The sequence below is a fragment of the Sceloporus occidentalis genome, unplaced genomic scaffold, assembly GCF_023333645.1.
Source record: "Sceloporus occidentalis isolate IW3139 unplaced genomic scaffold, rSceOcc1.0.p SCAF_4, whole genome shotgun sequence".
NCBI classification, from domain to species: domain Eukaryota; kingdom Metazoa; phylum Chordata; class Lepidosauria; order Squamata; family Phrynosomatidae; genus Sceloporus; species Sceloporus occidentalis.
The window spans coordinates 30,983,811-31,009,848 of record NW_028316984.1 but is presented as its reverse complement, the minus strand read 5'-3'; the positions used below and the strand labels follow the sequence as shown (position 1 = coordinate 31,009,848).

Sequence of the window (26,038 nt, the reverse complement as noted above, 5' to 3'; positions counted from 1 at the left end):
ATGTCAATTCTTGTTGACCTGGGGGGGGGGGGGAGTATATAGCAGTCTATTCTACAAATGCATTTAAAACTGGGACATTTATTTTAATCCCAATCAATTATGCTCAAGTATTTCCCCAGAGATCCTCTTACAAGGCCTTTTCATTCAGTTTTCTGACAAGTGTTTTTCACTCTGCTTTGACAGTACTCATCTGTGTATATAACTTTAAAAACAAAATAAAATAAAACCACAATTTACTTAGCTAAATTGGGGAAAAACTACGTTGTTTTTTTAGCAGCAGAGCCAAATACACACACAGGCATACACACATGACACACCAAATAAACCTAGAACCAATACATTTATTGATGCCCACTACTTACAATGGTAGCATATATAAATATCAACATATCGCAAAAGCAGAAAAAACATCTTAATTCCTCTCTCTCAATTAATTATTTTTCACATATAGACCTCAGATCTTTCCCCCTCAGAGCTATAAAGCTTATCTCACCAGGCTTTCTCTTTGATATAAAAATCATTTCTCTGATTACTCCCTGTGGTTTTGGCTGAATCTTTTTGGCTTCTGCCTGCCTAGAGGAATATCAAAGTATCAGCATCCCCTGCACCCCACTCTTGTAGAAGTAGGTTTTGTCATCAAACACATCTGTTTCAAAACCTGTACACAAGTCACAAATGGATTGCCATTTGGAATACAAGAAGGGGGGTTGCAACTTGTTTTTGTCTGAAAAGCCTAAATTTAAGAATTGTTGAAGTCATGGACCCCAGAAAGCATGTGTGACATGAGGTTATGTAGTTCTGTATTAAGGCAAATGAAAATGATTGGAGCAGAGAGCATTGGACAAGCATTGCAAGCCATATGTTTAAACAAGTACCTCAACAGAAAATATTGGTTTTACATGCTATTCAGTATCCAATTATGCAAGTCAACGTAACAAAGCTGATCTTAAAAGTGTTGTCTTCTGGTGATTTTGGCAGGGCAAGGATACATTTTGCTTGAAGGTGAAATAACGAAGACAGAAGGTGAGAATTTAAACTCAACATATTCTTTAGCGTGTGGACTGTCTGGAGAGTTCATTGTGAGGGAGAAAGAAGGCAAGGCAGAATGAAAAAATGGCCCCAAGCACCACTAAAGACTGTCTTTTAAATACAAAGGAATGTGCCAACTTGCTGGATGTGATGATTATCAGAAGCAGGAATTCTTAAACCCTGTATGCCAGGGCAAGATGGTTGGAACATGCACATAATGGCTGTATGGATTACTCAAGCACCAGAAATGATTGTAAGCATGGTGCAATAGGTTTGTAAGCAGAATGGATGTACCAAATGAGGATTTTTCCAGCAATAAAAAATAGGCTGATGCATTGCTTGTGTGTTTTGAAAAGATAATCCCTACAGTGAGGAGGAAGTATCTGATCATGCTGTCTAAAAAGAAATATTACTCCCTCCGTCTATACCTGAGATAGTTTATAAAACACATTAAAACCACCTGATAAAATTCAGTTACCAAAACTCATTGCTGATCCAAACGCAGTGACAACAGCAGCAGTGGATGAAATAAGCAGCTTATATGTCCCCTGAAAAATCACTGCGCCGGGTAAGCATGAGCAGTACACTTTACTTGGGAGTACAGTACAAAATATAATTTTGCAAAAGTTGTCCACAAGGTCCAGAAGGACTTTGTTGATTCGACTGCTCACGTCGAACCGATTTAATGACAGCAGTGGTGAAGGAATTCAAATCGCTCAGCTTGCACTGAGGCAAAATGAAAATATAAATTATTACTATAACTAGATCCTGTTCTTCAGGAGCAGATTCACATTTTCTTTTCATGTCATGCCATTTCAGTATTAATTTTCAAATCGTAAGTATCTCCACCTGACATTGAAGAAAGCAAGTGGGTCATTTTGACTGGCAGAGTTCTGGAACAAAACATGAAATTAGATATGGAATATGCAGAAATTACAATTCCTTTCTTTCTCCCCTGGGTTGGCCCAAGAAGGCAATTGTCTATTGTAGGAAAGATAAATCTAATATAACTTACTTTATCTCTTTCAGCACTGGTCACAGCATAGATTTGTGGAAAAGAACTCTGAGATGTCTTTAAATTGTCACTGATGAATTTATCATATTATTGCTCATTTTATTATTGTTTTTTTAAAATGTTTGCTGTGTTTTATACTCATACCATTTCTAGTAAATTTATCTGTAAATATAATTTTGCATCATACATTTTTGAATCTCTGCAAAGGCCTCTGCCCATAACCAGTATGTTTCAGTAGACCGGATACAGTGAAATCTTACCTCAAGTCAAATTGTACTAGAGTATCAAGGTACATTAAAAAAAAGAACAGCAATAATCACCATAATAAATTATATGGACAAGCCTCAATTACAGATGCTCATATAGAGGAACCAGGCTTCCATATTTTTGTATCCAGCTGCATAAACCTTCAAGACACAATGCTGTGTTGTTAATACTGTGGTGGGTTATTGGGCAGAAGTGGCTTAAATGACTAATGTCCTACTGCAGAAAATCCACTGAAAAGTATGTGACCAAATAAATAAGTTTTGCCTTAGTTAGAATGAAGGAAACAAAGGCCACAAGCCAGCAGCAAGGTGTGTTTGAGTTCACTGAAAATCAAATAATCTTAAGTACACCTAACACTGTGGGATGGTGACCACAGTCATTATGCAAAACAAATATTTAGGTGGTAAAACAAATACCATAGGAATTCTAACAATCTTGGGTCAAACACACACATTTCGTAATCTAGTCATGAATCAGACTTATCTTTTGCTTCTTAACAAATTAAAGATGTTTAAAAGGTGGCCCCAAACAGGACATATCTTGCCAAAAATTAAGGATCCATCTAAGAACTTACTGAACTAGTGATCTATTTGTGATTTAGAGGGAAGAGATTGAAAGTGTTTACAAAACCAAAGAGACTGAATATGAAGGAAAATATATTTATAGTTTATATTTTATTCCATTTGTTGATTTTCGTATGAGCAGAAGAAGCTGTTATAAAACCAAGGTTGGATGGCCATCTTTCAGGAATGCTTTGTGTGTTCTTGCATGGCAGGGGGTTAGACTGGATGACCCTTGTGGTTTTTTCCAACTATGATTGTATGATTCTAAGCTTTAGGCATAAAAAACTGCAACACACAACACTAATAATTAAAAAGTTACCAGTATAATGCTTTTAACCAAGATCAAGGACTCTAACCATTTTGAGAGTTGGAGTGGCTGAGAACCAGTCTTACTAATGCTGATGAATAACCAAAGCTGTCAGCTTTTGGAACAACTCTATCTCACAATTCTATTGGTGTGTCTCACAAAAATTGATATGTTAATACTACTTATATTACTACAAGAGAATTAACTAATAACTTTCCCCATCTTGATGTTTCCTGGAGTTACTTTCTAGTGGATCATCACAGTAGGCACACTATAATAACTACAGCTGAATAATAATGAGAAAATACCTTGAAGTAAAAAAAAAAAAGGCAGTAAGAATTTTATTTCCCTAAAAATATCCTGAATGCAAAAGAAAGTAGTGCCACCCAAAGTAGTTGTCCCTGGATTGTTGCTGATCCGAGCCACTGGTTGTCAGACCCTGGCAAGTTTCTAGGAAAAAAAGAAACAATTGTAGTGACTGGGAATAAATATGGTAATAGTCCCTGGTACTTTGGAAAAAAAACAATTCCTCACATCAGATACCCTGGGAAGCACTGGATTAAAGGACCAAGTACTAGTGAAACAAGTTCTAAATAGGGTAACTGTCAGGGATTCCGGCACCATACAGATACATGGGGGAACCTTCAACCATGCACCCTCTTTTAAAAGAATGACTTGGGGGAATGGAGGTATAAATAATTTAAGAGAGGCCTTTTGCTTACTTTTCCCATCCCAGATCTAAACAGGGAAGTTCCATGATGCTGTAATATTAAAGTGCAATAATTAACTTAGCACAAAATATAAACTTCATCAGCAAGTAATACAGTGTAGTGTTTATTGTATGTAATGGAAGGTACACTTGAATTTCAAAAATTTAAAACATATAAAAAGTGGTTAAAGGGCTAACATTTTATCAACATTTGATAAATGGATAAGAATGTTTATTATACAGCAGGGTAGAATGTAGTGTTAATGTCAATGGGGCACCATGGAAATTAGTCTTTAAAAAAATTCACTATGTAGGTTTTATACAAACAAAACCACTTGCTGCTATTTAAGACTGTATGGAGAAGATTGTTTAAAGATAAGCAGCCCTATACCATTTTAAATAATAGTTAGCATCAGTCATGAATATTGGCAAGTATTCGAAAAAGAAAGTAAAAATGCTGAGGTTCACAGAAATGCACATCCAAGTTTTGTTTCCGATAAGAACAATAGGTACAGATTGTAACTCTCCCTATATGAAATAATTTACACACAGATGAGAACTAGGAACACTAAAATAATCACTAAATAGAGTTCTCCATGGAGATAAACAAGCTATTATGATTCCTGCATGATTGGATATGAAAAAATAGTTGTAGTGTTTCTCTTTTTTTAAAAACATAATCAAGATTCTAAAATAAAAAGGAAAAATTTCAGCAAATGTGCAACCTAAAATCAGCCAAGCTTATAGTAGTAGTACAACTATATTAAGAAACCACTGGTCAGAAATACAACTGCATTGGAAAAAGTTTATAATCCACAAAACTCTTTGCCAGGCCATAAAGTAAAACAGCTCCACAGTTTACAAATAAAACTGAGGCAACATAGATGCGTGCGTAATTTGCTTCCAGCTAAGTAGATATTCAGGCAGAGGAAGTGACACTTTGTTTGTACACAGCATGGTATGCATTTCGTAGCAAGACATAAGGAAAGCAGGACTCCAGAAGATCCATGGTCAGGAATGGAGACTCCTGTACAATCTAAGATAGCAGAAGAAATCAAATCAGAAACCAGCCATAGAACAGAACTCACAACTGTTGATTTAATTAATTTGTTTCTCGTGTGCATTTATTTCTCAAGAGAGAGCAGCCCAAAAATATAAAATGGTATCACTGTTTTTTTCCTGAAAGCATTTTTTATTATTCTAAAGTTAAAAAGGACAAATACTTTAAATGTGGTTCCAACAATAATGGTCTATTGGGGTAATCCTTAGAAGAGACAGCAGAACAGTGATAACCACCTGACAAAGATGAGAACAAGTATTAGACTTACTCATGCATTACCATTTCTATTCCAGTAATTTAATGCATACAATTTAATACTATATATGTCACCAAATATATTTATTTTCTTGCTTCTTCTCAATGCTCATGATCTCACATGTATGTCTATCTATTCCATTTTTGTTTATTATTCCTTCAAAAGTGGATACCTGTAGCAATACTGTCTGTTCACTTTCTCGCAATGCCATTTCTCATAATCCATCCTACTATTATTCGAGTAATATGCCAATCCATAAACCCATATAGAAAGGAATGCAATGCAAACACAGTCATGAGGCTGCCAAAGCTCTGAGGTGCAGCCATCATCCCTATGCTGCCAGGAAAATACCACAGATACATACTTTCTTTGACCTATCTGGCCATATTAGTTTATTCTTGACAGAATGCCTAAAGTGCGCACCTACGAAAAAGCTTTTAGCTTACAACCTCACGGCAAAAAGTAATCTGGTTTGACACCACTTTAACTGCCATGGTTCAAGGCTATGGATTCTGGGAACTGTCATTTGTTGCGGCACCAGAGTGGAGTTCACAGAGAACGCCCTGAGATGAAAGCAGAGCTCTGGTGTTGCAACAAACTACAACTCCCAGAATTCCATAGCTTTGAACCATGGCAGTTAATGTAGTGTCAAACTGGACTGTTTCTGCAGTGAGAATGCAGCCTTTGACACAATAACTGGGACAAGAGCTTACCATGTCTAGAAGTAGATAAACAGATTCTCTGTTCCTTGTAGTGGTTTTGTCTGTCTCCTGACCAATTTTCAGTAGACTGGAGGATGCAAGCTAGAAAACACACAAATATATACAACCAGTAAGTTTGCTACTATTTTAAAGCTGCAGCTTTAAACTTTATTTACATTTCATGAGACATGCAATTTCTGATATAAAATACAAACCATGTAAGATGAATTATTATGTGCAGCATTCTGTGATTATGAAGTGAATGGGATAGATAAACTGCAAAGTACTTCATCTGAATACTGGAATCCCTGAATTGAGTTATATATTTTGCAAAACAGCAGCATACTGAAACTAAAATTCAGGTGTGCTTACAATACTACCCAAATCCTTTAAAATCATTATTAAAGTTAAAGTCATCATTAGAGAAAGAGAACCACAGTGATGTTATCTGGCCTCAAAACAAAAATGAAAGTTGTAAATGTTAGGCACAGCGCAGCTGAAAGCATCAGTAACTGATTTCTGGAGAATGGTAATCAACGTAAAAATTGTACATACAGCCAAAAATTCTTTGAGACGGTCTTCAATGCTTCCCTTGTGAATGGTAAATAAAGCTGCAGCAATCTGGTTGATTGCTTTGGCCAAGCAGTGGATATTGTTGCAGTGACCTAAACAAAAACACATTTGTGTTATTACTTTAGCTTCACTCATACTTCAAGCATTTTAGCTGAGTTATCATTTGTACAGCAGCAAGGTAAGGTTGAGCTAGGGCTTAATTTTCAAATATGCTATAGGAGGGGGGGTCTTAATAGTCTTTGTTTAACAAGCAGCATGGAAAGACTTAAACATGTAATATACTGAAACACTTTTCAAAAAAAAAAAAAAAAGATCCACACTAACATTTTTTCATATACGAAATTCTCTTTTTCATTTTCATTTATCAGCTCCGAAGTTTTTGCTTTGAGCAACTGATTATTTTGAATGTAGGGAAAATACTGTTCACACATAAAAAGTTTTGAAAAAGGGATGGTGGTGATATGCCAACTTAAAATCAACATGCATAAGAATTCTGAATACATGTAATACAGATATCTAGAATAAGAACCGGTTTCAATACTACTTCCAGATAGTACTCTGTATTGTTTCCCTAACCTCTTATAAATGACTCCACTCAAGTTTAACATTTCCTAATCAATAGGACATTTATGTAGAAGGGCAGAATACATTCTTGGTAAGGATCCCTAGAACCCAAATATGGCAGAGGTGAGAGATTTTCATTTCCTCTTTCAAAGCAATCATTGTGAGATATAAAATTGACTTACTATTCAACACCAAAACGGACCAAACACCAATACCATAAAATGAAAGCAAATAAATATTCTAGATGAACATTTAATAGTATTTTTCCCAGAACAAATCTTCACACCAGTTTAATTTATCTGAGTATTACCTTCAATGGCAGGACTGTACTGAGACATCACATTACTGGCCAAAGTTGGTAAGGAGACAGCCACAAAGACCATCAGAAGGCAGGCAATTTTATATTCCTCCTCTGGACTAATGTTTTCTAAAAATAAATATAGACATAAGAAGATCATTTGTAATCGAGTGGGACACAGAATGGAAAATTCTCATCATGTCAAAACACTAAAGTTAACACTTAATTGCAGGGTTCCATGAAAATTAAAATTAAACTTAAACCGATTGGCAGAAAAACAAATCTATACAAGGGTTCAACTGAGCTCACTGTGCAATTTGGGAAAAACAATAAGATAAAAGCATCAATTCATTTTATTATTACTTATTGATAGAATGAACTTTGAGCCAAAATCTACTGCTAGTAGATCTGAGCTACAGAGAAGATACTGTATATACTCTTCTATAAGTGGACCTCATGTATAAGTCGAGGGCAGGTTTTGGGGGCAAATGCATGGCTTTTGATATGACCCATGGCTAAGTCAAGGGTCAAACTCAGGGGCATGTAACAAAGGATCTAAATAGAGGAGGGGAAAAAACCCACTATTTCACTCCCTCCTTCTCTCTCTCTCTGGACCTGTCCCAAGGGTCACAGTCTGAGCATGCAAAATGTGGACACAAACCTTCAATTTCCCTCCCTTCCCCACAACTTTTCCCAAGGCTGATGGCTTGCAAAAGGGGGGACACAGACCTCCATTTCCTTCCCTTCCCCACAACTTTCCCCAAGGCTTCTGGCTTGCAAAAATGGGCACACAGACCTCCATTTTCCCTTCCTTCCCCACAACTTCCCCCAAGGCTTCTGGCTTGCAAAAAGGGGGACAGAGACCTCCATTTTCCCTCCCTTCCCCACAACTTTCCCCAAGGCTCCTGGCTTGCAAAAAGGGAGACACAGACCTCCAATTTCTCTCATCCCTCCCTTCTCCACAGCTTTCCCAAGGCTCATGGAGAAGTATTACTATATTGATCCATATATACGTCTACCTAGGATTTTGAAGCCCATTTTTGGGCTTGAATTTTTCAACTTATAGATGTGTATACATACAGTACTTGATTCTGATTTCCCTGAGCAAACTGTGTCATCAGCAATAGTTTTCCATAACAACTGACAAAATATATCTTGATCGATTACCCCCAAACATAATAAGGAAAGGAAAATGTAACTCAGCAAAAGAAACACATATGCAAATTATTTAAAACACCATGGAAGCACACTATGGCCCAAAACACATGAGCCAAAAGAAGTGGCTTCTGGCTGCTTTGAGGACGTGTGTTTAGGTGATGCATGCCCCCAATGCAGCCCGAAACTGACGCTGCCAAAAAGAGTCATGGCAGCACGGCTTGAGAATTTTTAAATTCTGGTTAAATGATGCACTGTTACTTCCTGTGAAAGGTTTTTGTTATAGGCAGTTGACAAGATAAATAAACGTAATCATGATGTAAACAACTACATATAAGCCAAAGCTGGCTCACACCTCCACCACACACACACACACACACACACACACACACACACTGAATTCCAGCATATCTCCAGCACTACTTCTGTACTATATTTTTATTTTCTATACATTAGTCTGCTAAAAGTGTGGTAAGAAATCACATGTCCATATGCAAATAACATTATAAGTGTAAATGTATGCTCCAAGATAGTCGTTTTTATTTCTAATTCCATTTTGCAAACAAAACCAAAAAATCTGACTGCTTCTCTAATCCATAACATAAGCAACAGAATATAAAACTATCAGAGTATACACAGTATTTATAATATAGGGGCTTACCTGATTTTTGAGAAGACAGAGCTACAACGAGGGCAGGATCTATCTCACATGGCAGTCCTGCAGCTGATGAGAGCTCATATACATTCATTGCAACCTGATAAAGAGACAGCAGATTGAACAATATCAATGGCACTGCATGCAATTTTTCAGAGAAGACAATTTACAAAATCTTTTAAAAATGTACATTCAAGAAACATGAGAACAGGGATACAAAACAATGAAGATTTATGCTGGAAAGTTTAGCTTATACTGAAAAGTACAACTGGCACTACTTCTGCTGGTTGACTATAATCTCTCACACCCTCTTCTGACCTAAACCTTTATACAGTGGCCCTCAATATCCAATGGAGTTTGGTTCCAGGACCCCCCATGGATACCAAAATCCATGAGTAATAACGTCCCATTATATACAATGGTGTAGTACAGTGGTTCTCAAACTGTCAGGCAGGACTCCCAGTTGGGGGGGGGCACAAGATCTGGAGACCCTGATCTTCCCTCCTCCTGCCGCTCCACTTCTCAAACTTTTTTATGTCCTGGAGGATGGTTGCAGCAGCCACCTCTGCCTGAGGGAGGAAGAGAAGGAGAAGGGAAGCTCATTGGATCATGGTTTCTCTCAGATTCCATACTCAAACACTGCTGCTTCTTTTCTCACTCATCCCATCAATGCACTAGTTTTCAGGATAAGATGCTGCTGCAGCTTCAACCAGTGCGCCTGCTCAATCCAGTGCGCCCTGGAAGCATGGCAGTCGAAGGAAAGCCAGTGTTTGAGATTGCCCCCAGTGAAGGAGGAGGCCAGCAGCACCTGGCTCTGGGTGAGCAGAGACAGGGAGAAGCATATGAGTGCGGCTGTGTGTGAAACAGTATGTGTAACATTTATGCATGTGTTAAATATTGAATTTATTTCAATACCACCATTCTAGTTTGAATGATGTTATTTTGTTATAAATGGTTAAAATATAAATATACATAAATGAGCAAATGAAAATATGCTCACTAAACTAACAAAAGATTTTTAATCAAGGGGGAGGGGGAGACATCACATATAGATGTAAAGGAGGTCATAAAGATTTTTAAAAGAGAGAGAGAGAGCATTAGATTGCGTCTTCAGCCTCACAGAGAATGGTAAAATCAAGGTTTGATTTTTGCAATTTATTATATATGTATTTTTGGAGTATTTTCAAGCAGTGGATGTTTGAATCTCAGCATGCAGAATCCATGGATATGAAGGGCCGGCTGTACCCTCTAAAAGTATATTCAACAACAATATTTGGAGCTTTCAACAAATAAAAAATCCAGTTAAGCCAAGGGATGAAATATATTAATATTGTCAAAGTTCATTAACATAGACTAGTTCTAAGTAACCCCTACAGAAGGATTTCATATTAGAAAGTCATAATGTTAGACAGTGGATAATGAAAATTAAATAGAATTATAGTAAGTCTTCTGAATTTCTCCATCTGAAATGATGCGTCTTATATAGTACCTATGTTACTTTTAATACAGTGTTTTCAGCATCTTTAGCTCAACATGGATACTGATCTTGTATCTCACAGAAGTATAATACTGTAATGATTTTATTGTTATTTTAATTAGATTTACGGAAAATTAACCAGTGCCATTATCAAGTTTAACCTCTTACAGTCTTGCACATCATTTTGGTCCAATATACATTTATAGTTAGCACTAAAGAAACCATCACTCTTAGAAGCAAATTATTACCTTCATATCTGTCTCTCTTGGAATGTGATCCTTAAAGTCTTCAATTGAACTTACAAGGAAAGGAATGTGATAGGATAAGACCTAAGACAAAGAAATATGTTACAATAAAATTCTCTTCCATTGTGCTTCCCTAGTCAACATGTTATGACCCTGTTTGATTTATGCACCCACCCTCAAAGGGTCCATCTCAAGTAAGAGCCCTGACAACATAGGGGTTACCTGCACTGGAAAATAAAGTGGCTTCAAACTGATTTGAAGCCAAGCTGGGCAGACAACGTATGAGGCGAAACTGGGTGGAAATCAACAGGAAGCACTTTGGGGCTAAAAAATGGAGCAGAAAGAAGCTCTGATACTCCACCTTAACACAGAACATGTGTATCATTGCACAAGCGTATAAACAGCATGGCACCAGTACAGGACTGTGGGAAAGCAAAAACGTAAAAGTAGACTAACAGGGTAGGTGGCCAATAATGCAATGGATTACAACATACAGAAACCAGATAGTCCAACAGGAAGCATGGGGTGAAGAGGTCATGTATGGGGGGGCGCCTCCATGATTGTGCTTCGCCAGTATGTCACTGGGCACTACAATGCACTGAAGCACTATATAGGCAGTGTATTGCACATGCAACTGTGTGGCAGGTCACACAGGTGTCCAATGGGATGGCAGCTGGGCAGGAGAACAGAGGTGGTCACAGGTGGTGTGTTCATGTGATGGCGTGTATGAATAGTGGAGAGGCAAAAAATATAATAATGAGCAACATGGTTTGATGCTGCGTAGTCCAGACAGCCCACTGGAGCTGGCTGTGCGGACAGTGGAACTTCTACCCGCTTTTGTAAAAACGGGCATCAGCCTGACTCTTCTTGTCCATCTGCTCAGGCCCATAATGTCTGAGTTTTGCAAAAAAATAAAAAAAATGGGGGGAGGAGGAAGGGGTGCTTCTATTTAGCCCAAATCTGACACGTAATTTACAGAGCAGACAACTGGGATAAACCCTCCACATATTTTAAAATGCACCACACTATGAACTGAAGGTTTGATCCTCTCAAGTAAAGGTATTCAAAATCTTTACTTGGGTTTCAGTTATAGCTGATTATTAGTGTTTAACGAACGCATTACTAGTGCTGCTCCTACTATAGTGGGCCCTTGGTATCCACTGGATACCAAAATCAGTGGATGCTCAATTCTCATTATTTACAATGGTGTAGTAAAATTGTGTCCCTGATATAAAATAACAAAATAAAGGTTTGATTTTTGGATTTTAAAAAAATATTTTCAAGCTGAGGATGGCTCAATCCCTGGATGCAGAACCATGGATATGGAGAGCTGACTGTACTGAACTTAGTCATTTTATTAGATTTATACTCTGTTTTCCTCCTGTGTAAAGACTTCTTTAACACAAAGCTATAATGATAACCCCACTACTTACATCTCTAAGGGCTTCTTGTGCCAGTGACCGGAATGACAAGATAACGCCAATAATTGTCATTCTCTTCAAAACACTATCAACAGCTGAAAGAAAAATAATTGAAGATGTTGGAAGATGAGTATTTCCTTTAAAGGCATAAACATCTGATGCCACTATTTTAAAAATATTTTAATTGACAAGACAAATGTAATATAATGAACAGCAAAGAGCTAAACATATAATAATAATTTTATTTAATTTCCCGCCTCTCCCTGCGGATCGAGGCGGGATTAAATCAATAAAAATGATATGATACATATATAAAAGTAGTAAAAAGAAATATAAACAATAGAATATTAATATTACTATTAATTCCATAAAATAGCTAGGTCAGTGCCTGGATGTCTAAAAACATACAGTTGTACTCGAAAGTGGGGTCTTTTATCTCGCAGAAGAAATTCATCTTAAGTGCCTTCTTAAAGACATCTAAGGTGATAAGACGGATCTCCTCCAGTAAGCTGTTTCGCAGCGGTAAACGATCTATGGGAAGTTGTTAACCTGTTTTTGTGATGTTCCAATAAATTGTTCCCTGATGTTCTGAGAGTGCGGGGCGGATTGTGTAGGGAGAGGCATTCCTTCAAGTAACTCGGGCCCAAGCCATGTAGGGCTTTAAAGGTAATTACCAACACTTTGTACTGCGCCCGAAAGCTAATTTGCAGCCAGTGAAGAGATTTTAACACTGGTGTTATATGGGCCGACCTATGTGTTCCAGTGACTAATCTGGCTGCTGCATTTTAAACCAATTGAAGCTTCCGAACTTGATACAGAGAAAGCCCCATGTAGAACGCATACAGAAATCTAAACGAGAGATTACTAGTGCAAGTACAACAGCTTCAAGGTCCTTTTGATCCAAGTAGGGATGCAGTTGGCATATCAACCGAAGTTGGTACCAAGCAGTCCTGGCCATCACATCTACTTGAGATGATAGCTGTAGAGATTAATCTAGTAGTACTCCCAAACTGCGAACTTCATCTGATGCCACTTTAGGAGAAGTGTAACCCCACCCAGGACTGGCTGACAAATTTCCATCCCTGGACTTGGGGTACCTATCGCAAGTATCTCTGTTTTTTCTGGATTCAGCTTGAGTTTGTTTTCCCTCATCCAGCTCATTACCGACCCAAGGCAGAGGAGAGATGTCATCCTAGTCACTGCAACAGTCGGAGACATAGAGAAATAGATTTGGGTGTCATCAGTGTACTGATAACACCACGCCCCATGTCTCCGGATGACTCTCCCAGCGGCTTCATGTAAATGTTAAACAGCATGAGGGACAGGGATGCCAGATGTCAGCTCTCTTTTAGATGAGCAGCTGTCCGCCAGCATCACCATTTGGAATCTGCCCGAGAGGTAGGAATGGAGCCACTGGAATGCAGTGCTCCCAATATCTAACTCCCTCAGGCGTTCCAGAAGGATACCATGGTCTATGGTATCGAATGTCGCTGAGATGTCCAAGAGCACCAACAGGGTCACACTTCCCCCGTTGATGCCCAGATGGAAATCATCAACTAAGGCGACCATGGCAGTCTCAACTTTGTATCCCACCCTGAAACTGGTTTGAAATGGGTCTAGATAACTGGCTTCATCCAAGACAGCCTGGAGTTGGAAGGCAACTGCCCTCTCGATCACTTTGCCCAAGAATGGTAAAAGGGAGACTGGTCTATAATTACTTCTCACCAGGGGATCAAGGGAGAGGTTTTTTTTTAAGCAATGGTTTAACTATTGCTTGTTTTAATTTAGATGGAAATACCCCCTCCCTAAGGGATGTATTAATTATAAGTTGTAGTAATATTTTCATTGCATCCCCTCCCTGGGCGGTCAACCATGATGGGCATGGATCGAGAGGACAAGTTGTCCTCCTAACACTTCCAAGAAGCTTGTCCACTTCCTCGGTATTTACAAACTCAAAGTGATCCAGTCTATCATAGTCCACGAGTCACTGGACACCTCTCTTACAGTTTCTGTCGTAATGCCCACATCCAGATCGACCCTTATCTGAGAGATTCTGTCTGCAAAACATGTCTGGCACAAGCTTAAATTTACAACAAACTAAAGTGACAAAATTGACAGCACACAATTAATTAGATTTGCATCTATCTAAGCTTTCGGGTGAAAGCCCCCCCAAACATCACCAGGTGTATTTCCAGATGTCCACCACACTAATTATGATTTTGAAGTGTGTTTCAAACACATAATAATAGTTGAGGAACCAAGGATCTTTGCTAAGTAGTGGGCTCTAAATCTCAAGGAACATATTCAATCCTTTGGAAAAATGCTTCAACAGCACATCAACATACTTCATTCACAGAGCCGCTCCAACTTTTTTGCTGGCAGAGTATTACAAAAACCAAGATAAATACAATACATAATAAAAGTTATTAAAGAGACCTCAGCAGGGCAGATACTATGGACTATAAACCATTTCTGTTCCTGTATGGACTCAAGTTGTTCTGACTATATACAAAATTCCCCTTTTGAACAAAAACGCTGGTTGTTATTGAGCACCAGGTGTGTTAACAATGTGTTATAATAGTTTTTTTTCTCCAGTGTCTATCAATCTGATTCTAAGTCCAATTCATGGAGCTAGATTTGACATAAAAACCAAATCTGAGGTGGACCAGACAGGCAAAATAAAGCAGTTTCTAACTGCTTTGAAATTGAGGTGCTTAGATGATGCGTGCCTCCAAAGCAGGTGGAAACCAGACAGAAACTGTACTCTGGGGCTAAAAACCAGAGCAAACAGAATCTGGGATAGTTCAACTTAGCACAGAAGATGTACATCTTTGCCGCTGCATATAAACACTGCGACTTGAGTGCAAGGCTGCAGCAAAGCAAAGAAATGAAAGTGCAACAACTCCAATGGATTTAATTACAACATACACAAACCACATAGTCCAATGGGGGGCATGGGGTGAAGGGGGCATGTGGGAGGGTGTTCCATGATTGTGCTTTGCCAATGTATTATACAGGCAGAGCATCACATGTGCAACTGTATGGTCGATCAAAGGGGTGGCCATACAATGGAATGGCATCTGGATGGACATGGGAAGTACTTGGGGAGGTCGCTGGCAGTGTGTTTATGAGATGGTGCACCTACATGTTGGAGAGGCAACAAAATAAAATTACCCAGCAGTGTAGCTTGATGCCACACTATGCAGTCGGGCTGTGCACATTCAGCCCACTTTGGGAGTGGGCTATGCAGGCAGCTGGGTTTTTCATCCTGCTTTAGGAAAAAGCAGGTGCTTTTTCCTGTCCACCTGTTCTAGCCCTCCATTTATCAGCGCAGACTTTATTCATATGGACAAATGATGTTTTGTGGCTGTGGGGGCTGCAAAAAAAAAAAAAAAAAAGGCTGGGGATACAAGCCTATCCACCCACCCCGAGCTCATCCTTTGCTTGAAGTATCACATCCTCTTGTATGATGAAAGCAAGGCAAACAGTAAGACCATCAAGCAAATCAAGCTCCCAACAATCAGAAACTGGGTGAGTATAAGGGCCCTTTCTACAATCCTTGCTGTTATTGAGTGCTTTCTCTAAGAAGCCAGGGAAGATTTCTTATTTTGACAAGCTATAAGGTTTTATCATTTGAACATTTGTAATATTTTAATTCTGTTAATGGGTCTGCAGAAATTTTTTTAAAAAAAATTACAAATGCTGACATGCTTGTTTTACTGGTTAGTACAAATTTCATTCTTTATTTAAATTACTTTACTTGCCAATTCTAAAGTATTATGTCTTTTTAAATTTGTGCTTTGTTTTATTTACTGTTTCTTACTTTCTGAACCTTTTGTTATAGAGTGACTCATGATAAATACTTACATGATAATCTTTTGAAGAGAGCTGCCATCTGATCTGGTTTATCAAAACTGGTCCTCATTTGTGTTAGCACTTCAACATTCTCTACCACAAGTTTCTAAGACGAAGCAAGATCTCAGGTCAGGCATAGATCTGAGTATAGTAATAAGTGCATGCTTTAGGACATTTTAGTGGGGCAAGCAGGAAACAGAGCTCATGAAATCCAGATGTTCCTACTATCAGACCAGAACTACTTGATTATATTAAATAAGGTCCTAAAGAGAAAACCTGCAATGCAGTAATAAAGGCTCTCTGTTTCACAAAGGCCCTTTCCCTAGTTTTTGCCCTTAGATTTGCATTGGGCTATTTTAACAGAAAGTGAATTGCAACCTCAATATCCTTCATCCAATACACAATGAAAACAACAATTTTCATGAACCATTATGATTTTTCACTCTTTAGTCTACTTTAGAGCTAGTGTAGTACAGTCAGCCCTTAGTGGAAGGTCCATTCCAGAACAAACACACCCCGGATATAAAAAAATTGTGGGACCTCAGGTCCTGTGGTTTTCCATGGCCATGCATGTATAGCCATTAGGAGTAATGGGGCTTGCTATACACAGATGCTTAAATCCATAGATGGCAAGGCTGCGGGCAGGCTGTATAGTGGTTTGAATGTACACTCGGTCTTCCACATTCATGGTTTTGACACTCATAGTTTTGATTATTTGCGAGGCCAAGGCTGGGTGTGCACACACTCCTCCTGCCCTCTTCCTCCCAGACTTTTCCCCTCAAGGGAAAAAAGCCCAAGAGGGAGAAGCCGGGAAGAGTAAGCATGCCAACCCCACCCCTTTCCCAGTTGGTTGGGTGCCTGGGGAAGGCAGGTACCTATCCACCTGGGAAAGAGGAGGGGAGCCAGTTAAAGGGATTGGAGGGTGGAGGGGAAGAGGGGTGTGCGAACCTGGTCCTCCTCCCCTGCCCACCTCTCCTTTAACTGGTTTCCGTGGGGGGGGGAGGGAGTTATTTGAGGTTTTTCCACATTCATGGAGGTCTTGTGCCTTTAACTCCCATGAATGTGGAGGGGGGGGGGGCAATTTAATTATTTATTTCATTTGCATGCCCATTTTCTCCTGAAGTGAGAAAGCTGTCAAAGCAGCTCCCAGAAAGTCACAGAAAACAAGAAAAATAATTAAAAACAACAATTAAAATTATTACATAAATAAATTCCATAAGTGTTTGAATCGCTGCTCAGTCATGGAAACCCACTGGGTAACCTTGGGAAACTCACACTCTCTCAGCCTCAGAAGTAGGCAAGAAGAAACCCCCTCTGAACAAATTCTCTAAGAACACCTTGTGATAGGTTTACCTTAGGGTTGCCATAAGTCAAAAATGACTTGAAGGTACACAACAAGTCTCTTTAGTATTCCTCCTTCAGATTCCCCCACACACACCCAAGCTCATCAGTCAATAAAAAACAAAATAGAACAAAACAAACAACAAACATCCAAATTACTGTCCTAACTCTTGTGTCCATAATACTTTATGGATACTCATTCCTCATTAGATTACAAAAGGAAAGTAAAAACCTAGCAGTTCAATGGAGTTTTGGGGTTTCTTCCATGCAGCACATAGCACAGCATAAAATGTTAAGGATCCCTCCCTGCCCTGCCCCGGCCCCTTCAGTCCATCAGGTTTTATTAAGCCCCTGGCTTTTTCAGCGAGAAAAGAAACAGAGACTGGGGCTGCATCCTTCCTGTTTATATTTCCCAGCTACCCATTTGATTTATTGTCCATGGGAGTTAACAGATGTAGCACATAAAGAGGAGCAGAATGTGTTGCTGTCTGTACTGGGCAAAAGGGTATTAGAGTCCTCTGTCTATATGGCAGTTAGCCAATGCTCAGTTTAGCTTTACTCAGTTTGGTCCCTGAAAAGATTTAATTGCTGACCAGAACAAGAGATGCTGATTAGCTGAAACAAACCAAGGCTATCTTTTTAGGGAGAGGAAGAATATGGGTCCTTGCAGAAATATTAATCCCCCTTGATTCTTGCATATTTTGGAACTGAAATGGATTTAAGTGCCATTGTTATACTACTACTACTACTACTACTACGTATTTCTTACCCACCTCTCCCCATGGTTCGAGGCAGGGAACAACATCAATTAACAAAAACACCAGTTAAAATACATCAGTTAAAAACACAGCAGTTATAACATGAAGTACACAGGATACTCAACACTGTGAAGATGCATATCATAAACAGTTATCAAAACATGTCTGGGATAAGGTTAGCTGAAGAACCAGTCAGGGTTGGCTCTTAAGGGTTGGTCTACAAACATCCCCTGGAGCATCAGAGAAGTAACCAAAAGGCCAATGGTTACTCTGATGGAGCTGGCAAGATCTGAACCCGAGAGAAGAAAACGATCCAAGGCACAGTTATCACCCAGATGCTTCAGAAAAGTGGGCTTTATGGAAGAGTGACAAGAAGAAAACGATTGTTGAAACAAACCACAATCAAAACCCACATGGAGTCTGCAAAAGAATATGTGATACAGCAAACATACAGTATGGACAAATGTTTTCTAGTCTGATGAAACCAAAACTGAACCTTTTTGCCTTGCTGAAAAACATTATTTGTGGTTGCACCATCATGCTGTGAGGATGCTTCTTCTTAGCAGAGTCTGGGGAAATCATCATGATTAAAGGCAAGATGGATAGAGCTAAATGCAGGACATTGCTAGAGAAAAGCCTGTTTCAGACTGCAAGGGATCTGAGAGTAGGGCAAAGTTACCTTCCAGCAATGATCCTAAATGCACAGATAAAATAACACGGGACTTAATTAAAAACAAGAATTATCTTAGAATGGCCCAGTCAAGGCCCAGTCCTGAATCTAGTAAAGAATCTGTGGCAAGATCTACAAATGACTGGTTCCCAATAGTCCCCAACCAAGAGCAGAAGAATGAGCAAAAACTGCAGGATATAGACCCGAAAGGTGTTGGAGACTTATCCAAGAAAAGTTGTAGCCAAAGATGCTTCTATCAAACACTGACTGAGGAGGGTGAATATTTATGCACCCAACAAATGTCAAGTTTGTTTTTACTTAAATTTTGTGTCACATAAAAATATTCGAATCTTCACAATGCTGAGTGTCTTGTATATATCAAGCACAAGATCATAGAATCATAGAATGATAGAGTTGGAAGAGACCGCAAGGGCCATCCAGTCCAACCCCCTGCCACACAGGAAATCCAAATCAAAACATCCCCGACAGATGGCCAACTGTTTAAAGACCTCCAAGGAGGGAGATTCCACTACACTCTGAGGGAGTATGTTCCACTGTCAAACACCCCTTACTGTCAGGAAGTTCCTCCTAATGTTGAGGTGGAATCTCTTTTCCTGTAGCTTGCATCCATTGTCCTAGTCTATGGAGCAGCAGAAAACAAGCTTGCTCCCTCCTCAATATGACATCCCTTCAAATATTTAAGCAGGGCTATCATATCACCTCTTAACCTTTTCTTCTCCAGGCTGAACATCCCCAGCTCTCTAAGGCATTCCTCATAGGGCCTCTTAGGACGCATGCATCATTGAAACACCATACCTCCACTGTGACTCGAAGCAGCTTTATTTTGGCTGTCTGTAACAGGCCAATATTTCAAGTGGGGCCTGACCACAGCAGAATATAACTTCTCTTGATCTAGACACTATACTTTCATTGATGCAGCCTAAAATTACATTGGCCTTTTTAGCTGCTGCATCACACTGTTGACTCATGTTCAACTTGTGGTCTACTTGGACTCCTAGGTCCCTTTCACATGTAGTCACCCATCCTATATCTGTGCATTTCATTTTTTCGCCCTAAGTGCAGTGCCTTACATTTCTCCGTGTTGAATTTCATTTTGATAGCTTTGGCCCAGCTTTCTAGTCTATTCAGGCCAGTTTGAATGTTGTTCCTGTCCTCTGGGGTATTAACTACTCCTCCTAGTTTTGTGTCATCTGCAAATTTGATAAGTATGCCCCCAATTCTGTCATCCAAGTCATTGATAAAGATGTTGAACAGCACTAGGCCCAGGTCAGAGCCCTGTGGGACCCCAATGGTCACTTCTCGCCAGGATGAAAAGGAGCCATTATTGAGCACCCTTTGGGTTCGGCCGGTCAACCAATTACAAATCCATGTAACAGTTACTTTGTCTAGCCCACATTTCACTAGCTTGTTTGCAAGAATGTCATGGGGAACCTTGTCAAAGGCCTTACTGAAATCAAGATATACTATATCCACAGTATTCCTTTCATCTAACAAGCTGGTAATTTTATCAAAGAAAGGATAAGATTTGTCTGGCATGATTTGTTTCTCTGAAACCCATGTTGACTTTTTGTGATTATGGAATTGCCATCTAGATGTTCACAGACTCTTTGTTTAATGATCTGCTCCAGAATCTTTCCTGGTATTGATGTCACACTAACTGGATGATAATTGTTGGGATCCTCTTTTTCCCCCTTTTTGAAGATGGGGGCAACGTTTGCCCTCCTCCAGTCTGCTGGGACTTCTCCTGTTCTCCAGGAGTTCTCAAAGATTATTGCCAATGGCTCCAATATTATATTTGCCAGTTCTTTTAATAGCCTTGGATGTAGTTCATCTGGTTCTGGAGACTTATATTCATTTAGATTAATCAGGTATTCCTGTACTATCTTTTTACTTATTCTGTGCTGAATTTCCCCTATTCTGTTCTCTGCTCCATTATCCTCAGGTTGAGCACCCTTTGCCTTTTCTGAGAAGACTGAGGCAAATAAGGTGTTGAGTAATTCTGCCTTTTCTCTGTCTTCTGTTAGCATTTTGCCATCTTCTTCACACAGTGGCCCTATCATTTCCTTTTTCTTCCTTTTGCTGCGGACATATCCAAAAAAGCCCTTTTTATTGTTCTTAACCTCTCTAGCAAGCCTGAGTTCATTCTGTGCTTTAGCTTTTCTGACTTTACAACTACATGTGCTTGCTATTTGTTTGAATTCCTCTTTGGTGATTTCCCCATTTTTCCATTTCTTATACATGTTCCATTTAAAACTTAGCTTAGCTGAAAGTTCCTTAGTCATCCATCCTGGTTTCTTGAGACCTCTCCCCTTTTTCTTTCTCACTGGAACTGTTTCAAATTGTGCCTTCAGTATCTCCCTTTTGAGAAAGTCCCATCCATCTTGAACTCCCTTATTTTTTAGTATTCCTGACCATGGGATCACTCCCAGTATTTCTCTAAGTTTACTAAAATCCGCTCTCCTAAAATCTAGAATGCGCGTCTGACTATGCCTGGTTTCTCCTTTCCATTGTATAACAAACTCCAGGAGTACATGATCACTTCCACCTAAGGATCCCACCATTTGTACTCCATTAACTAGGTCAAGTAAAACCATTTCAATTCCAAGTTGAAACAACAAAAAGTGGGAGAGGCAATGATGGGTGAATACTTGTGCAAGTCATTGCACAGGGGCCAGTAATGACTGAATAACAGTATCAGAATTGCAACCAACAGAAATGAAATGAGCCACATGCTTCTCCAGATAAAGAATGAACTGTTTGGAAGCTCACATAGAAACAGTTAAGTCGTATGTGAGAAGCTCCTAATAACTAATCCCATGAACCTAAGGCTGTTCTCGACATGTGTTGCCTGAACAGCTGCCCCAAGTAACACCAGACCTTTGCCTTTGTCAAGAAATGCAAAACTGGCTTCTGAAGTTTTCTTTTCAAAGCAAAAGTGGTAAAAAAAAATAATCAAAGAAATGAATACAAAAGCACAGGCTACTCTAAAATAGTTAGTGGACCCTTCTCTTACACAGGGGATCCATTCTAGACCCCACTGCGTAAGGGAAAAAGTACTTATGTTTGTGCCCCACTGAAAATAATGGGGTGTGTGCCTGTGGAGTGCGTGCGTGATTGTCTGATGTGGCTTCCGTGTAGGCTGGAAGCCACGTATGGTGCGCCCACGTATGGTGCGGGCACACTGTATTTAGATCCAGGCCATATATTATTTCATTCATGTTACTACACATGCTGCTTTTAATTATAAAAGCAATAATCATAGAGTAACAATGAACATTACCTTGAGTTCAGCAACTTGTGAGGAAATGTGCCACATGAGACTTTCACTCAAGAACTTCATGCCATATGGACCAAGGAGTTCTGACAGCGCCCTCATTTCTGTGGAATAAAAAATGTATCCATGTTACACACACTAATTATATAAGCTTAATTTAACCTAGTTACTCCACTCTATTAGGGCTATTTTAGTTTTCAATATGCCCTGTCTCAAAAGCTGTTGATAAATAACATAGTACAGTGGGCTCTTCTCTTACACGGGGGATCCATTTCAGACCCCCATGAGCAAGGGAAAAAACTTGTATGCTCGAGCCCCATTGAAAACAATAGAGCATATGCATGCGGTGTGGTGCAGCACGTGTGTCGCTGTTTTTCCTGTGGTGTGGCTTCAGCGTAAGCTGAAAGCTGTGTATGGTGCGGATACACTGTAATAAAATACTTGTGTGTGTGTGAGCGTACAGTGCAAAACAGATGAAAATGAATTCCAAGTACTCTCCACACCGCTACCTGAGCCACTCTCTCCAGAGGTTTGCTCATCAGATTGCCTTCCCCTCCCTAAAATAATTTCATTATACCAGACACAAGGCTTACAGTGTTGTTAACTGTCATCAGTTGCTATTAATTGCCATCTCACCCTAACCTGCAAAAATTCAGACCGTTAAACAAAACTCAAACACCAAACTTTATTATGCCAACCAGAAAGTGCCTATATTTTCATTGCCTTTGTTGAAAGGCTTACATTGTTGTTAACTGTCATCAGTTGCTATTAATTGCCATCTCACCCTAACCTGCAAAAATTCAGACCGTTAAACAAAACTCAAACACCAAACTTTATTATGCCAACCAGAAAGTGCCTATATTTTCATTGCCTTTGTTGAAAGGAAAGATCTGGCCTTTATTCTTTCTGTATCTTCTGTATTAAAGGCTAGGAGGGTATCTTGAAGGTTTCTCGTATAAGTCAAAGCTGACTTGATGGCAATTAACAACAAACTAATCTAAGATGAACTATACAGACTGCTAGAAACCACCAAAGCTAGTTCAAACAGGAAAGTTTCACTAGCCCATCAAAAGAAGCCCAAAGAAATAGAGCACCAGACTGTCCAACTATGTAATTCTGGAATATATGACTGAGGTCTGGATCTAAAGATGACTTGCAGCAGTGGAAAGGCATTTCCATTTGAGCAAGGTAGCCCCAAATTCTCCTGATTTTCTCAGCCCCCCATATCTCACCATAGCCCTTTCCTTCAGTTTTCAAGAGCAGGTTTTGGGAATGTGCTGTAGTGGGAGCAGAAAACTCCATTGTGCAAATAAATAAATAAATAAATAAAAAATATGTGTCGAAATTTTTACATGTCTCCTTCCAATATACTAATCAGAATTTTTCCATGTAGGAAAGATTCTTGAATTAATGTAAAACAAAGCAAAACAAAATGTTAACAAAATAATTGTTGCAAACAAACAAATTGTTACATTTAACTATGGAAAACTTACCTGAAATATCTGAATATTCTTCTGCATTAAATGTCAGTTCATTCTCAGTAGGCAAGTTCACAAATGCTTTCATTGCTGGGAAATAAGCTATATGTCCATTACTGACTTGCCTTAGCAAGGTTTCCAGATACCTTAAAGAAAAACCAAATTGTGTTCAAAATAGACAATTAAATTTCCACCATTATTTTTCTTAATACACCAAATTTGATAAAAATTATACAAAAATGAATTTTGCTTTTGAAAGCCATTATTAAACCATACCAATTCATGTATATTAAATGTGGCAAGTCCTAAATATATCCTCTCAATGGCTAATAATATTAATTTAAATAAACGGTTCTTCACAAAGGAAACACAGGTTAGGAGACAGCAACACTACATTGAGTGAAATCTGCTATTCAAATATTACACAATTCAATTTTCTAAATAAATGAGACTCAGTTTCAAGTCGTGCAGAGAAGCAGAGCCTTATTTCAAACTAACTTTAAATTCACAATTCACATTACCAGATGTGATTTGTTGCTTTCTCTTCCATCTTATAGTACTTCACCACCCAATTCTTTTCATATAAAAGCTTGCCACTCACAGTAACAAAAAAAGGGTACAGATTTTAAGGTATAAGTGAAATTCTTACCAATTTGTGTACAGACTGGTAATAGTTGGCTCCCCGTGACTATCTAAATGCTGTGTTTGCTGAAGGAGAACATTATTAAACACTCTTGTGATGTCAATCTGTACATAGTTTTCTATTGATTGGAGCACTGTCATGTAAGCTCTTACACTTGTTAACAACTCAGAAGGCTTTGCAATCTCTTGTGTTGCCTGATTATACATTGTCATGCCAACAATTGACCTTTGGGAGACAAAAAATTGCACTTGAATGAAATGAATCAATAATTCTATTGCTTGGTTAATGCCAATACAGAATGATATTGAATGGAAATTATGGGCAGAAAACTGAAATGTAAGGTATCATCACATAATTATTTTTATCATGAGAATGGCCAGATTTCAGGCCTGGTCTCTTACAAGTCTATTGAGCAAACAGATCTAGGGCATTTACAACTTAACAGCCATCCTGAAGGATACTGATATCACCCAGGTACTACTGCAAGCACAATGCCAGGTCTTAAACATCTTCAAACTGCAATAAAAGAAAGCAATTCTTCCATTGTCAAGTTGAGAAAGATGCCTTAAAAATCTAGAAAGTCTAATACCAAACTGTAGCCAGCCATTTATTTCAGTATGGGAAAAGGTGCATCATTACGTTAAAAAAGTGATTTAAGAACATATTTATACCTAACAGCAATAGTCATGAGACACTGTTAAAATAAGTGTGATCTCAGTTCTTGCCTTAATAACTTTTGCTCATCTTCCTTTAGAAGTAGGACTCTATTGCATACTTAGAATAGATAATGATTAGACCAATTCAAACTGATACTACAGGATCCCAGATATTAAGCAACAGGGTTGCACATCTTTTGTCCTGTATAGCTCATCTGCCTGTACATAATTTTTCCTCTCTGTGAAACAGAACTGATTCCTTAAATCAAATCTTAATTATTTTAAAATTAACATGCAAAACTTAAGGTGTATGGTGAACTATTAAGCTGGTAGGAAGGTAGCAGAAAATACCCCACAAACAAAAAAAATCCAACAAATTGGAAATGTCAACGCAGGATTAATTGTTTGTTTATATTGGATGAGAATACAATTTTTTAAAAATGACTATTTTATTAAGTCCTAGCCAATAAGTCTCAGTACTGAAAGAACTCTGTTAGTTGTTTTTTTATAAGTTTACCCTGTTGACAGACATGCTTTTAGAGGTCTTATATCAGAAACTGGCACATAAGAAAAATACAAATGGCACAGTAACAACCCACCCACAGTGAGAAATATTTAAGATATAAATAGCAGAATATGTTTATATGGGTTATGAAACTAACCATATTTTAAATAGTAAAATGAACTATTCTTTGGTAGTCCAACTTTTCTGCTCTCTGTTAACAACTGCTTGTTTAAAGGCTAGGAAAAGGCTCTCTGTATACAGGTATACCTAAGTTAATGAAGCAGAGCCTGGGCAAAAAAATGGCACCAGAAGAAAAACAATATGGAGAAAATAGGGACGGGCCTCAATATCATTTTAAAAAAAGACTTGGTTGCAGCACTGGGTCTGCTGCACCAAATAATGCAATAAACTTTGATCTGGGAAAAAACAGAATTCTATTCTAGCTGTGTGTGCCTCCCTACAACAGGCAAAGTAAACAGCAGCTGCCTACTGAATCCCTTATTCAGCCTGCTGGTTACCAAAATATGGAGAAAAGGGGACAA

General features: G+C 38.8%; 1 protein-coding gene across 4 annotated transcripts in view; it reads right to left on the bottom strand.

The window, feature by feature from the left end:
• Positions 1-3,987: 3,987 nt before the first annotated feature.
• Positions 3,988-26,038, bottom strand: part of NCKAP1 (NCK associated protein 1) — an 86,738-nt gene continuing 64,687 nt past the window's right edge. For all 4 annotated transcript variants that reach the window (XM_089519618.1, XM_089519619.1, XM_089519620.1 and 1 more), the window contains 11 exons: positions 24,342-24,560; positions 23,708-23,838; positions 22,221-22,318; positions 16,163-16,256; positions 12,308-12,390; positions 10,878-10,958; positions 9,159-9,252; positions 7,355-7,471; positions 6,463-6,572; positions 5,920-6,009; positions 3,988-4,926 (listed from right to left, as the gene is read on the bottom strand). In XM_089519618.1, coding sequence (XP_089375744.1) covers positions 4,810-4,926; positions 5,920-6,009; positions 6,463-6,572; positions 7,355-7,471; positions 9,159-9,252; positions 10,878-10,958; positions 12,308-12,390; positions 16,163-16,256; positions 22,221-22,318; positions 23,708-23,838; positions 24,342-24,560 — 1,234 coding nt within the window. In that variant the 3' untranslated portion in view covers positions 3,988-4,809. The remainder of the gene's footprint in view (positions 4,927-5,919; positions 6,010-6,462; positions 6,573-7,354; positions 7,472-9,158; positions 9,253-10,877; positions 10,959-12,307; positions 12,391-16,162; positions 16,257-22,220; positions 22,319-23,707; positions 23,839-24,341; positions 24,561-26,038) is intronic.